Below are 13,774 nucleotides of genomic sequence, written 5' to 3' on the forward strand. Positions count from 1 at the left end.
AGCTGCAGCCTTACGGACAAGCTTCAAACCTGAGCTACTTCCAACTTCCACGGGGAGAGGGGGAGCAGGGAGCGTGGTTCCACCGCTTTCCTCTCGCACCAAGCGCAGCAGCTGGGCGGCCGTGGCAGTGCGGGGAGAGGCGGCTGGCGCTGCATGCGTGTTTACGTGTCTCGGATGGGTGTGGGAAGGAGACAGAGAGGTTCTAATGAAAAGATGGAGGGGAGAGAGAAAGAGGGGTTGGGAAAAAGGGGAAGCACCACCTTTCTTTTCTCTGCTCTTCCTGGGGATCTGAAAACTCCTCCTAACGGGTCTTTCGGGCTCTTCGGGGCCTTTGGGCAGAGCGGCCGCGCCCGCCTCACAGGAGTCCTGAGGCTGCTCGTGGCAGAGGCTCGGGGCGGCCTCGGCAGCCGCGGTCTCCTCAGGCCCGGCGCCGCCGCCGGGCTCCGCGACGCTGAGGCCGCCGCCATTTTGTGGGGAGGACTCAAGCTCCGGAAGCGCCTGCTTCAGCTCGTCGTCTCCGCCGCCGCCGCCACTTTCCCAATTCGCGTCCGTCGGCGGAGAGGCCTCCGCCTCCGCAGCAGTAGCCATCGCGCCGGCGTGAGGAGCGCCGGGAAGCTTCTGCCTACAAGGTCGACGGAGGTGGGGGGAAGGGGTGGCGGGCCAGCTTCGCCGCCAAGCTGCTCTCAGCCCACCCACCCCCTTCCCCCCCGTGGCCGCTGGCCGCTATCCCGGCCCAGCAGCCTCTCGGGGGCCCCAAAGCGGGCGCTACAACCGTGCGGCCCGACCCCAAGAGCCGCTCCTCGCTCGGGCAGTTCTTCTGCCGGCCCCCACCACTCAACGTGCTGGCGTCGGGGCCGGGATGGGGCGGGGCCATCTCGGAGCGCTCCACCAATGGGGGCGCGGCGCCCGCCTCCGCGGGTGCGGACAGACAGCGCCGGGGGGTGGAGCCTCGGGGCGCCGGAGCCCGCCAAAAGGGGCGACCGCAACGGCTGGAGAGTACCTCGACGCCGCGGCCGGCTGCGGGGTGGATGGGCCTCAGGACGAGCTGCGAGTTCCCGGACCACGCTCGGCCAGTGTTGCAGGCGAGGGAGGCGCGCTGCGCCAGGTCCCGAGAACGCAGGCGTCGTCTCTTTACGGGCAAGATTACCCGGCTTCTCCGCGCACGATTCACATCGGCCAGGACAGTACAGAGGCAGTGGTTGTGGGACGATCTCGGCTTTGTGAAATATTTACGTGCATATAAAGCCCTGGAGTGGCGATAAGAGATAAGAGCATGAAAGCCTCGGGGGCCCACTTCACCGACCTGCAGTTCCCACCGGATCTTGCACCTTTACAACACATTACTCCCACCCGCCCCCCTCTTTTATCTAGAGGGGTTAGAATCAGTGGCACGCCTCCAGCAAACAGTCGATACCTTGGTCCTTTGATTTGACTTCATAGCCTAATGTTAACAGGATTTGGTTCTGGGGAGCTTGAGGAGAGAGGGGCTGCTGGCTTTTAGATTTCCCTTTGGTGTTTCAGTTTTCCTCAAGTGCGTGTATATTAAAGAAAAATAGAAACGTCTGCAGCCACGTTAAAAAATATACAGCAAGCGATCGCTTTCCCTTAAAACAACTTGACAGTCAAGTAGAAGGCCTTTAAAACAGCTTACACCGATTAGGTTGAAACTACTATTTATTTGTGTTATGGTGAATAGAGAAAATGTAATATTTCTTAGGTCCTTTCTGTACGCTAGGCACTGGACGAAGCGATTTACGTATACTATGTACATTTAATCCTCACAACAACAGATGTTAGGGAGATACTATTATGCACAATTTAAAATAAGTGTTGCATAGGGAGGGTGAGAGGGAGGGAGACATAAGAGGGAAGAGATATGGGAACATATGTATATGTATAACTGATTCACTTTGTTATAAAGCAGAAACTAACACACCATTGTAAAGCAATTATACTCCAATAAAGATGTAAAAATAAATAAAGCAGGGATAATAGAAAAAATAAAATAAGTGTTGCAATTAGGAGTATGGGATTAATAGAAACACACCACTGTAAAACAAGGATTTACTGTATAGCACATGGAATTGTGTTCAATATCTTGTAATAACCTATTATAGAAAAGAATCTGTAAACTATAGTTAAATAAAAAATAAGTATTGCAAGATATAGAACAAATTAACAAAATGAGAATTTGAAGCCAGGTCTGTTTAACTCCAAATAAAATACTTGCCCTTGACTGCTTCTCTTAAGACCTAATCTTCACAGCAGCTCTGTACCTTTATGCATTTTATGTATGGAGAAATGAGGATTGACATTTTGCTCCATCTCTAAGCAGTAGGATAAGGATTGGGACCCAGACCTCAATTTTCAAACTCCAGGAGTTGACTGACCAAACCTATAATTATAGTAAAACCCTAGGCTTTGCCACGTGGCTGCTACTTAAAGAGCATTCCCAAGGGCAATAGCAAAATTGGATTCCAATGTCCTGTGATAAATATCATACCTGTTTAACAGCTAATAGGAAAAGCTAATCATGACTTGCCCAACCTATTTGAATCAGCTCAGTAAGTCATAGGAAAGTATAAAACAATTATTCCTTTTAGTAAATAGTTAATATAAAAACACATTTTAAAATACTGATGAAAACACGAGGGCCATGTTGAGGCAAAATGCTACATTATTTTAAGTTAAAAATTACCCTCGAAATTTGGAGGAAGAAGCTTTACTTGATAGTAGAGGCTATCAGAAACTCAGGTGTTGGGGTCTCCAAAGGGTAACTCTGTTGTTGGTTCATTAAAGGCATTTCTAAAAACTCATTTTTATCAGATTAAAGATAAGTAGGAACAACTGCATACTGGTGCCACTACTCAGCTAAGGCTTTCCTCATTTGGTCAGCAAAAGCCAGCTTAAACTCGGAAGGTAGAAGTCCTAGGATATGTATAAGGCAAACACACCAGTTGGTGGTAAAGAGTACCTAAAACTAAGCCCAGAGAGAACCATTTGTCTTCCACAGAAATAGAATCTTAAATTCAGTGAGGATAAAATTTTTCTTCATTCCAAGTCATTTATTTTTTTTAATTTTAAATGAATTCAGTATTATTCCTTATAAGGTGTAAGAGGATTGGGAAGCTCTAATATATAATTTTAACTATATATTCAATTATTGTAGATTAAAAAATTTAGGTTCAGCTGGATAACATTACTACTATTCAATATTAGAAATATTTTTCAGTTGTTTATTGGGTGCTGTGTGCTGAGGATATAATTCTGAAGCAAAGGGACATGGGTACCTCTTTCACGTTTACAGTTCATCAGAAAATATGTCTAAAACTAGAATCTATGGTGACAGCTAAGCGGAGACCTAAAAGTTAAGAATCAGCTACAGGAAAGGGATAGAGGGGGCATAAACTTGCTATCTCAGGAACACTAACACACACAGTGAGATACAGAGGGTATCCACATATGTGTTTATATACATGTATGCATATAGATATCCAGTATATGGGGATGGGGGTTCAAGGGGAGGAGCTACCACTGATACACAAGGTTCTGAAGCAAGAGCTACTAAAGGTTAAAGATATAAAAGCTACCTTGGGGACTTCCCTGGTGGTCCAGTGGTATAAAGAATCCGCCCTGCAATGCAGGGGACTTGGGTTCAATCCCTGGTCAGGGAACTAAGATCCCACATGCTGGGGGGCAACTAAGCCTGCACGCCATACCTACTGCGCTTGCGCACCTCAAGTAGAGCCTACGTACCACAAACTACAGAGCCTACACACCCTGGAGCCTGCTCGCCATAACTAGAGAAGAGAAAACCTACAGACCACAACTAGAGAGAAGCCCATGCACCACAACAAAGAGCCCGTGCACCACAACGAAAGATCCTGCGTGCCGCAACTAAGACCCAACGCAGCCAAAAATAATAATAATTTTTAAAATTAAAAAATAAAATAAAACCTACATTGTCCCCTACCCTAAGTAATGGACAAAACAACAACACAAGGAAAACTAGAGAACAATGAGATAGTGTATAATTAAATATGCAGGGACCACAATTGCCTTTTTAAATTGGAAACACAAAAATAATCCAGTTCAACTCTTCATTTTAAAAATAGGAAAAGACAGTGGACCAAGATCACATAGCAGGCTAGTAAGAAGACTTAACATTCATTGAGCACTTTCTGTGTGCCAGGCACTGGTATTAGGAGTGTTACATGTGTTGAATCATTAATCCCCACAAAAAGTATTAATGCTATCCAAATTTTACAGATAAGGAAACTGAGACAGAGGGTTTATTTAACTTTCTTATGGTCATTTCAGTTTTAAGTGGCAGAACCAAGATTCTAACCCAGGCAGTCTGCCTTCAAAGCCCATGCTCTTAATAACCACCCTAGGCTAACCTCTCGTTAGTAGCAAAACAAAGTCCAGAACTCAGTGCATTTTCCACTATGCCATTTCACCTCCCTTCCTCAAACAGTACTATAAAAGACAGGATATAAATAGTATAACTCAGCAATAACTGCCAGTATTACTGAAGCGTAAACCTTTGAGCTAGCAATTTTACTTCTAGAAATTTGTAGTAGAGATATGCTCATTCACATGTGAAAGGTTTATTCAAGGATATCCATTGTTATTTGTAATGGGATATCAAGTGTTGTTTGTAATAGTAAATAATTGGAAACTAAATGTCTATCAATAGGGTATACCCATAAAATAGACACTGATACATGCCAAAACATGGATGCATCTTGAAAACATGCTAAGTGAAAGAAGCCAGACACAAAAATCCACATACTGTGTGATTCCATTCACATGAAAGTTTAGAATAGTCAAATCCATAGAAACAGAGAGAAGATTGATGGTTACCAGGACCTGGAGAGAGGGGGGGAATGAGGATAGACTGACTGCTAATGAGTATAGGATCTCTTTTGGGGGTGATGAGAATGTTCTGGAATTAGGTATGAAGATAGTTGCACAATTTTGTGAATGTACTAAAAACCACTGAGTTATAAACTTTGCGGAGCACAGGCTTCGGATGCGCAGGCTCAGCGGCCATGGCTCACGGGCCCAGCCGCTCCGCAGCATGTGGGATCTTCCCGGACCGGGGCACGAACCCATGTCCCCTGCATCGACAGGCGGGCTCTCAACCACTGCGCCACCAGGGAAGCCCGAGTTATTCACTTTAAAGTATATAAGGATTGATTTCATGATATATGAATTATGTCTGAATTTTTTTTAAAATAGAGGACCTAGGTATTACCAGAGGACAGAGATTCCAAGCAGCAGGGAGTCTCTCCCATTGCTGGCTTTGAAGAAGCAGCCTGCCATAAATTCTACAGGTGCCAACACCTTGAGAGATCTTGGAAGCAAATTCTTTCCTAGTGAGTCTCCAGGTAAGAATGCAGTCCAGCTGACATCATGATTTCAGCTGTGTGAGACCCAGGCAGAGAAACCAGCTAAGCCATGTCCATACTCTGACCTACAGAAACTGTGAGATGATACAAGGATATTGTTTGAAGCTACTAAGTTTGTGGTAATTCATTATGCAGCAATAGAAAACTAATACAGAGGCTACAAAACACCTGGCTTTTCTAAGTGCTTTGCACATGTTAAATTTATTTAATTTGCACAATAAACTCTGTGAGGGGGCTTCCCTGGTGGTGCAGTGGTTAAGAATCCGCCTGCCAATGCAGGGGACACGGGTTCGAGCCCTAGTCTGGGAAGATCCCACATACCTCAGAGCAACTAAGCCTGTGCGCCACAACTACTGAGCCTGCATGCCACAACTACTGAAGCCTGGGTGCCTAGAGCCTGTGCTCCGCAACAAGAGAAGCCACCACAATGAGAAGCCCGCGCATCACAAGAAGAGTAGCCCCCGCTCGCCACAGCAAGAGAAAAGCCCATGTGCAGCAACAAAGACCCAACACAGCCAAAAAATAATAATAATAAAATAAATAAATCTTTTAACAAAATAACTCTGTGAGGTAGGTACTCATATTTTCCCCATTTTTCTGATGAAGAAGCTCATTAAGTGCTAAAACAAAACAGCCAAGGTACAGAACAAGATGGATAGAGTGTTTAGCATTTGTACCCCAAAAAGGGCAAACACAGTTATGTATATACACCTATTTGCAGAAAACTTTTGTGGAAGGCTACATAAATGACTAGCTACAGTGGTTGCCTGTGGAAAGGGAACCAGGGCTGGAGGGCAGAGGTGGGAGAGACTTCTCAGTCCATATCTTTTTATACTTTAAAGCATACGAATGCATCACTTACTAAAAAAACAAAAACAAAAACATTTTAAAAAGAAAGGAGCGGGGAGGGATAAATTAGGAGTTTGGGATTAAATAGTCACACTACTACATATAAAATCGACAACAAACAAGGACCTACTATATAGCATAGGGAACTATACTCAATATTTTGTAATAACCTATCATGGAAAAGAATCTAAAAAAAGAATATATATATACATATATATCTGAATCACTTTGCTGTACACCTGAAAGTAATACAACATTGTAAATCAACTATATTTCAATAAAATTTTTTAATTAAAAAATAAAATAAAGAGAAAGGAAAAAATATATAGAAAAGCATACTGAGAAGCTGTCGTTGTGATTACTCAGTAGTTCACACAAGAGTGAAACAGTAGTATCTTAATAATCATCCAGAAATCCAATACAGAGATTTTAGAAGGATCCCTATGTTTCAACAGAGAGGAATTATAGACTCCCACATGCTGGTCAAATCAATTAGGTATGTATATAGTTAGAGTTACAGGATTCGCACATAGAAACAAAAGCATAACAGTACCTTCGAAGTGAACAAAGTCACTAAAAAGATTCAACAGTAACAACAGCCTTGAACATTTGCAAAGCAATTTCATGTGTTTTTTTTTTTTTTCAGGTAAACCACGTTATTTGATGCTCACAGGTACCTACTTCAACCACATAGCTAGGAGGCTTTTTTTTTTTTTTAACCTTTCCACTGATCAGCAGCAGGGAAAGATAATAAAGGCCAATCAACAAAACCACCACTAATCCAATGCATAGAACCTTAAGGAGATTAACCAGTTCAACCCGTTCATTTTGTGAATAAGGACAGTACTATAAGACTACAACTCCACGGCCTATTCAGATGCATTAAAAATATATGAAACTGCCATTCCTTCCATTATGCTTGAGCTAAAACAATAATTCTACTTCCATAAGTCATCTTCTTTCCCCCAAAGAACTTGTTCTATTACTCACTGAGCAGATATTTCTTGGGCGTGTCTCAAGGAAGTATAAGACCCTGACAACAAACTGGGTTGAAGTTCATCATGGTTGATGTCTGGAAGGAAAGACTTCCATGCAAGGAAGAGAAGGCACACAAGTAATCTTCAGTTGAAAATAATAATAAGGTTAGGGATGAACCAGCATGTGAGTAGCCCTTCAACTACACAGCTGACTCAGGTAACCACAAATCTCAACTAAACCCAGGAGTCAAGAGCTGTTACTAAGGTTTAAGTTTTGGTTTCATTTCTTTCTTTAATTTTTTAAAAATTGAAGTGTAAAAGACCTACGACACTATGTTAGTTCCAGGTGCACAGCAGAGTGATTCACTATTTCTATATGTTTCAAAATGATCACCACTTTAGTCATTTCTGAGTCAAACGCTTCTAAGATTTCTGTTACATGTAATACCATGAATGAGTCTCACAGGGATGATGTTAAGTGAAATAAGTCAGGCACAAGAGTACATACTGTATGATTCCATTTATATGAAGTTCAAGGGCAGACAAAAGTGGTAATAAAAGTCAGAATAGTGGTTCCCTTATGTGTCTGTCAGGGGGAGGAAGGGGGTATGAGAGGGTCCCCTTTGAGTCAAAGGGGACATGAAACAACTTTATGAAATGATGAAAATGTTCTATATCTTGATCTAGGTGATAGTTATATGTATATACAAAGATGGTATATACATACATAAATATTTATTGAACTCTACACTTGAAAGTTGTGCGTTTTACTGTATGATGTTACTCTTCAATTAAACAACAACAAAAACTCTTCTGCATGTTCTCATTATTCAAGGGCTAAAGATAAGAATTCTTCACATAGCTTATAGAGTCCTGCTGATCCTGACCCTTTTCTACTTTCCATCTCCACCTCTCTTCCCTAAGCTCCTCCTTGGCATTTCCTGTGTCTAGCACACTTGCCGAGCTCCCCTGGCCACATGATCAACCTTGACACATATTGTTTCCCCAGCATGGTGTGCTTGCTCTTCTTCCCTGGACAACCCCTTCCCCGTTAGTTCCTGCACTTCCTCTGGCTTAAGTTTCACTTCCTTCTGTAAGCTTCCTCCATCATTCCCCTCCCATTCGAGGTTGGCTTTCCCTGTATGGTGCTTTCATAGAACCTTCTTCTTTCCACTCAGACTATTTACCTCTCACTTCTCTCAATTTGTCATTACTCCCTCATTTGTGGGATTATTTAATTATATCTATCTCTCCCACTAGAACCTATGCTCCACTCCATGGGCTGAGGGGCAATGTCTGGGTTTGCTTACCACAATAACCCTGGGCCTGGCACAGTGCCTGGAACACAGTAGGTGTTTACTAAATATGTTTTGACTGCTGAGGACAGAGTGGCTATCTGATAGTTTCTGGCAAGAAAATCACTATCTCACATAACATGATTTGCGTTTACCCCGTTAAGTGTTTACTGGTATATCTCGCTTTAAGCAAACTTTATTATATGGAAATCACACTCCAAAATGTAAGTTAGGGTGTGTCTGCCAAATGCCTTTTAAATGATTTATGCAAATTCAAAATGCCTTTCACTGCGTTTGAGAAGACGGATGAACATCATTTGCCAAATCCAACGCTTATTGAAATAAAAAGGATTTAACAATTGGGAGCGATTCTTGTGTTATGTCAGCTGGCTAACCATTACAGACCCGGTTATAAGATCATTTATACCACCGCCATTTCCACCTGAAGAAAAACTCAGGTTTATACTAACTTCACACGGTGGTTGGTGAAGTTTTCTAAGTAAGAAGAGTGGTGCCAAGGACGTGAGTTACACAAAGAAACAAAATGCTCAAGAGGAAGTGATGTACTGCAAAAGTGCAAACAGCGGTGAAATGTGTGAAAAAAATTTTCAAATTAAGTGTTTTTGGGACTTCCCTGGTGGTCCATTGGTTAAATCTCTGTGCTTCCACTGCAGGGGTTGTGGGTTCGATCCCTGTTCAGGGAACTAAGATCCCGCATGCCGTACAGTGCAGCCAAAAAAAAAAAAAAAACCCACAAAAACAAAACAAAAAAAAAACGCGTTTTTGATTTTATGCTTTTATAATAAAAGAGGGAAAAAGAAAGTTGTAGGAATTCATGTAGGAATTCAGAAGGTAATACATCTCACTACTCAATTTGGAAGACTGTGAATAAGTTGGAGGAAAAGGAATAATAATACAGATAATTTACCATTCATTCTCTCAACAAATATTTCTTGGGACCCTATCTGCTACCAGGCCCCAGTTTGGGCTTCTGGTGATACAGCTGAAAACAAACAGATCCATTCTGACCCTGCTGTGATCTTCACAGCAGTTGCCAGAGAAACATTGCCACTTTTGGCAGAGGAAGAAATGGTGGCTTAACTGTCTTACTCAAAGAAATACCACCAATAAGTGATTCATCAGGACTCAGATTTGCATCTTCTAACTCCAATTTCAGGCAACTATACGAAATTCTACTTGCTTGCAGGCCTCTGGGATCTCTAGTTTATAAATCAAGGCTCTCAAGAGAAATAAAGAAAAATTACAAAGTTACAGCACTATACATTTCAAACACTCCCCTGTGTGTCATTTCTTCTCCCTTGTTTTGCCCCTCTATTCTTCTGAGTGAATAGGAAACTTCCCACCAACTCCCTTACAAACACAGGTTTCTTCATTTTTACTATTTCCTTTGGCACCTACCAATCTGTAGATGATTTCTGGACAGACAGAATTAAATCGGTCATCCAGTCTCCTTGGCTGAACAACAGCTGAACTGAGAGCCTGCCTCCCTTTGACTTCACATGATTCAGGTTATGGCTTTATTATCCGGTGCTTCAGAATACAAGAAAGGTACTCAGACTTACTTTAACTTTGGACATTTTCTCCCCAATTCATAAAAGCCCAGCAATAAAAACTAAAATTCCCTAAAAAAAAAAAAAAATCCCAGCAATAAAGGATATAGTTGATGTGACCTTTCGCTACTGTGATTCTATGATTTATAAGAAATGTATACATTTGGCATTCAGATGACCAAAATATATTTCTCAGATATATTTGGCTTCATCCACAGTTCCTGGTTCACAGCTCCCTAAAACCTTGGAATTTTTTGGTTGATAAGAGCAATGGGAGCATCTTTTCTTATAATACACTGTTTGGTCTCTTGTCCTCAGTTCTTGAAAATGCTGCAGACAGAATGGGTATCTTGATATTGGTAACAATTCCTTTCCATCACAATTGGGTTTATGTTAATAAACGTGGCTTTGGATCCTACCCCAGGGTATGGACTGGTTGCCAGCCCATGTGAATGGTTGGTTTTCCTGATTCCAGTCCTACACCCTGATTTCAAGGCAGGAAGGGGAGCTTGAGGTTGAATCAATCTCCGTTGGCCGATGATGTAGTCAATCATGGCTATGTCATGAAGCCTCCATAAAAGCCTCCAAAGACAGCTTTTCGACCCTTTGTTGGAGAGCTTCTACATGGGGGACCCAGATTGCTTCTGCATGCTACCTTGCCAGCTCCCAATTTCCAGGAGGACAGAAACTTCTTCGTTCAAGATGTCGCCCTACATATCTCTTCATCTGGCTGTAGATTTTTATCTTTTAATAGACTTTTATAATAAATTAGTAATCTTGTGAGTAAACAGGTTTTCCCAAGTTCTGTGAGCTGTTCTGGCAATTAAACCCAAAGAGAGAGTCATGGGAACTTATGATTCGTAGGCAGTTGGTCAGAAGCACAGGTAACAACCCGGGCTTGCTACTGGCATCAGAAGTGGAGGGTGATCTTGTGGGACTGAGCCTTTTACGTGTGGAATCTGATTCTATCTCTGAATAGAGAGTGTCAGAATTGAGTTGAATTCTTGAACACCCAGCTGGTGTCCGAGAATTGCTTGTTGGTATGAGGAAGCCTGCATGCACACATGCACATGTTGGGATTGGGTGCAGGAATCCTTAACAACTACATAGTAAATACTGATTTTAAAAGAACATTAAGGGCTTCCCTGGTGGCTCAGTGGTTAAGAATCCGCCTGCCAATGCAGGAGACACAGGTTCGAGACCTGGTCCTGGGAGATCCCACATGCCACGGAGCAACTAAGCCTGTGCGCCACAACTACTAAGCCTGCGCTCTAGAGCCCGCGAGCCACAACTACTGAGCCTGCATGCTGCAACTACTGAAGCCCACGTGCCTAGAGCCCATGCTCCACAACAAGAGAAGCCACCGCGATGAGAAGCCCGTGCACCACAACGATGATGAGTAGCCCCCGCTCGCGGCAACTAGAGAAAGCCCTCGCACAGCAATGAAGACCCAACGCAGTCAAAAATAAATTAATTAATTAATTTAAAAAAAGAAAAAATTCATTAAAAAATAAGAACATTATTAGCAAGTGTGCATTGACTGATGAATGGATGAAAAAAATGTATTGTCCATACAATGGAATATTATTCAGCCACAAAAAGGAATAAAGTGCTGATACCTGCTATAAAATGGATGAACCTTGAAAACTATGCTAAGTGAAAGAAGCCAGTCACAAAACGCCACCTACAGTATAATTTTATTTATATGAAATGTCTGGAATAAGAAAATCTATTGAGACAAAGTGTATTAGTGGTTGCTTAGAACTGGAGGAATGGGTAGATTTACAGGTGAAAGCTAAAGAGTTTTCTTAGAGTGATGAAAATGTTCTAAAATGAATTGTGGTGATGGTTGCATAACTCTGATAATACTAAAGATCACTGAATTGTACACTTCAATAATTATGTGGTATGTGAATTATAACAATAAAACTTCTTTAAAAAAGGAAATTGACCTAGTGTTCCACTAGTAACTTGGGTATGTGACGCACAAAGTTATTTGACCTACAACCACTGCTTAAATTTGTGTTGAACATGTAGAGAGAACTGAATAAACAATTTTTTATGTTTTTTTCTTCAAATAAAAAGAAAAAACACTGGATTCTACCTATACTGCAGCAGCATAATTTAAATATTATAGCTGAGATGTATCCTAGTCAATTAAGGCAGCAACTGACACCAACACCCTACATATGTCTATACCCAGCCTTTACAGTATGTGAATATATAAGTAACAAGAGTGCTTGCTGTGTCTTTTCTTGATTTTTATATTTTAAAGATTTTTTAATTTAGTTAATATTAACCCCTTTTTAAAAAAGAATATTAAACAGAAGGCCTAGTGAATTATGAACTATCAATATAAAATATTCCAAATTCTTTAAAAAAAATCCACTTCAACTATTTAAAATACAACACTATTGTTTGCTTCTAAACACCTTACTTCAAATGTCCTTCCCCATACTTCCAAACACACCAAAAAACATGTTTTTCCCAACTATTTCTCTATTAAAAAAAAAAAATCCCTGGTTAGAAGAAATTTTCAAAAATAGGTCTTTACAAAAAATGCGACCTAGAGTTTTAGTACCCTCCAGTGGTTCTGAAAGGATGGGCAATAATTATTATAAGTTTTCTTCTAAGAACTCTTTGGGGAACCAGCCAAGTTTAAATGGGGTAATTGGTATGTCTATGGTTTCAATTTACATAAATTATAGAAACATAACACCAGATATTTATCTAATTGAAGAAAATGTGGTGTTCAGTTACCCAAACAGAGGAATTCTACTTGTGGTTTGTGCCATTTGGTGATTAGTCTATTCTCTTGAGAATCTAAATGTGCCTCTCTGGGGACAGAGTACAGTAATGTTAAAAAATTCAAATAAAAAAAACCCAATCAAAAAATGGGCAGAAGATCTAAACAGACATTCTCCAAAGAAGACATACAGATGGTCAAAAAGCACAGGAAAAGATGCTCAACATCACTAATTATCAGAGAAATGCAAATCAAAACTACAATGAGGTATCACCTCACACCACTCAGAAGGGCCATCATCAAAAAGTCTATAAACAATAAATGCTGGAGAGGGTGTGGAGAAAAGGGAACCCTCCTACACTGTTGGTGGGAATGTCAATTAGTACAACCACTATGGAGAACAGTATGGGAATTCCTTAAAAAACTAAAAATAGAGCTACTGTATGATCATATGGTACCATATGATACCATAGCAATCCCACTCCTGGGCATATATCCAGTGAAAACCATAATTTGAAAAGATACATGCACCCCAATGTTCATTGCAGCACTATTTACAATAGCCAAGACATGAAAGCAACCTAAATGTCCATTGACAGAGGAATGAATAAAGAAGATGTAGTACATATATTCAATGGAATATTACTCAGCCATAAAAAGAATGAAGTAATGCCATTTGCAGCAACATGGATGGACCTAGAGATTATCATACTAAGTTAAGTAAGTCAGACAGAGAAAAACAAATATAATATGATATCATTCATATGTGGAATCTAATTTTTAAAAATGAAACAAATGAACTTACTTTATAAAACAGAAACAGACTTACAGATATCAAAAACAAACTTATGGTTACCAAAGGTGAAACTGGGCGGGGTGGGGGGGAGGGACAAATTAGGAGCTTGGAATGAACATACACATA

At 41.2% G+C, this 13,774-nt stretch overlaps 1 protein-coding gene across 10 annotated transcripts in view; it reads right to left on the reverse strand.

The window, feature by feature from the left end:
* Positions 1-867, reverse strand: part of TASOR (transcription activation suppressor) — a 52,858-nt gene extending 51,991 nt beyond the window's left edge. For all 10 annotated transcript variants that reach the window (XM_082664540.1, XM_082664538.1, XM_082664537.1 and 7 more), the window contains exon 1: positions 261-867. In XM_082664540.1, coding sequence (XP_082520666.1) covers positions 261-588 — 328 coding nt within the window. In that variant the 5' untranslated portion in view covers positions 589-867. The remainder of the gene's footprint in view (positions 1-260) is intronic.
* Positions 868-13,774: the final 12,907 nt, after the last annotated feature.

Source organism: Grampus griseus (assembly GCF_964374135.1).
Source record: "Grampus griseus genome assembly, chromosome: 10".
Taxonomy (NCBI): Eukaryota; Metazoa; Chordata; class Mammalia; order Artiodactyla; family Delphinidae; genus Grampus; species Grampus griseus.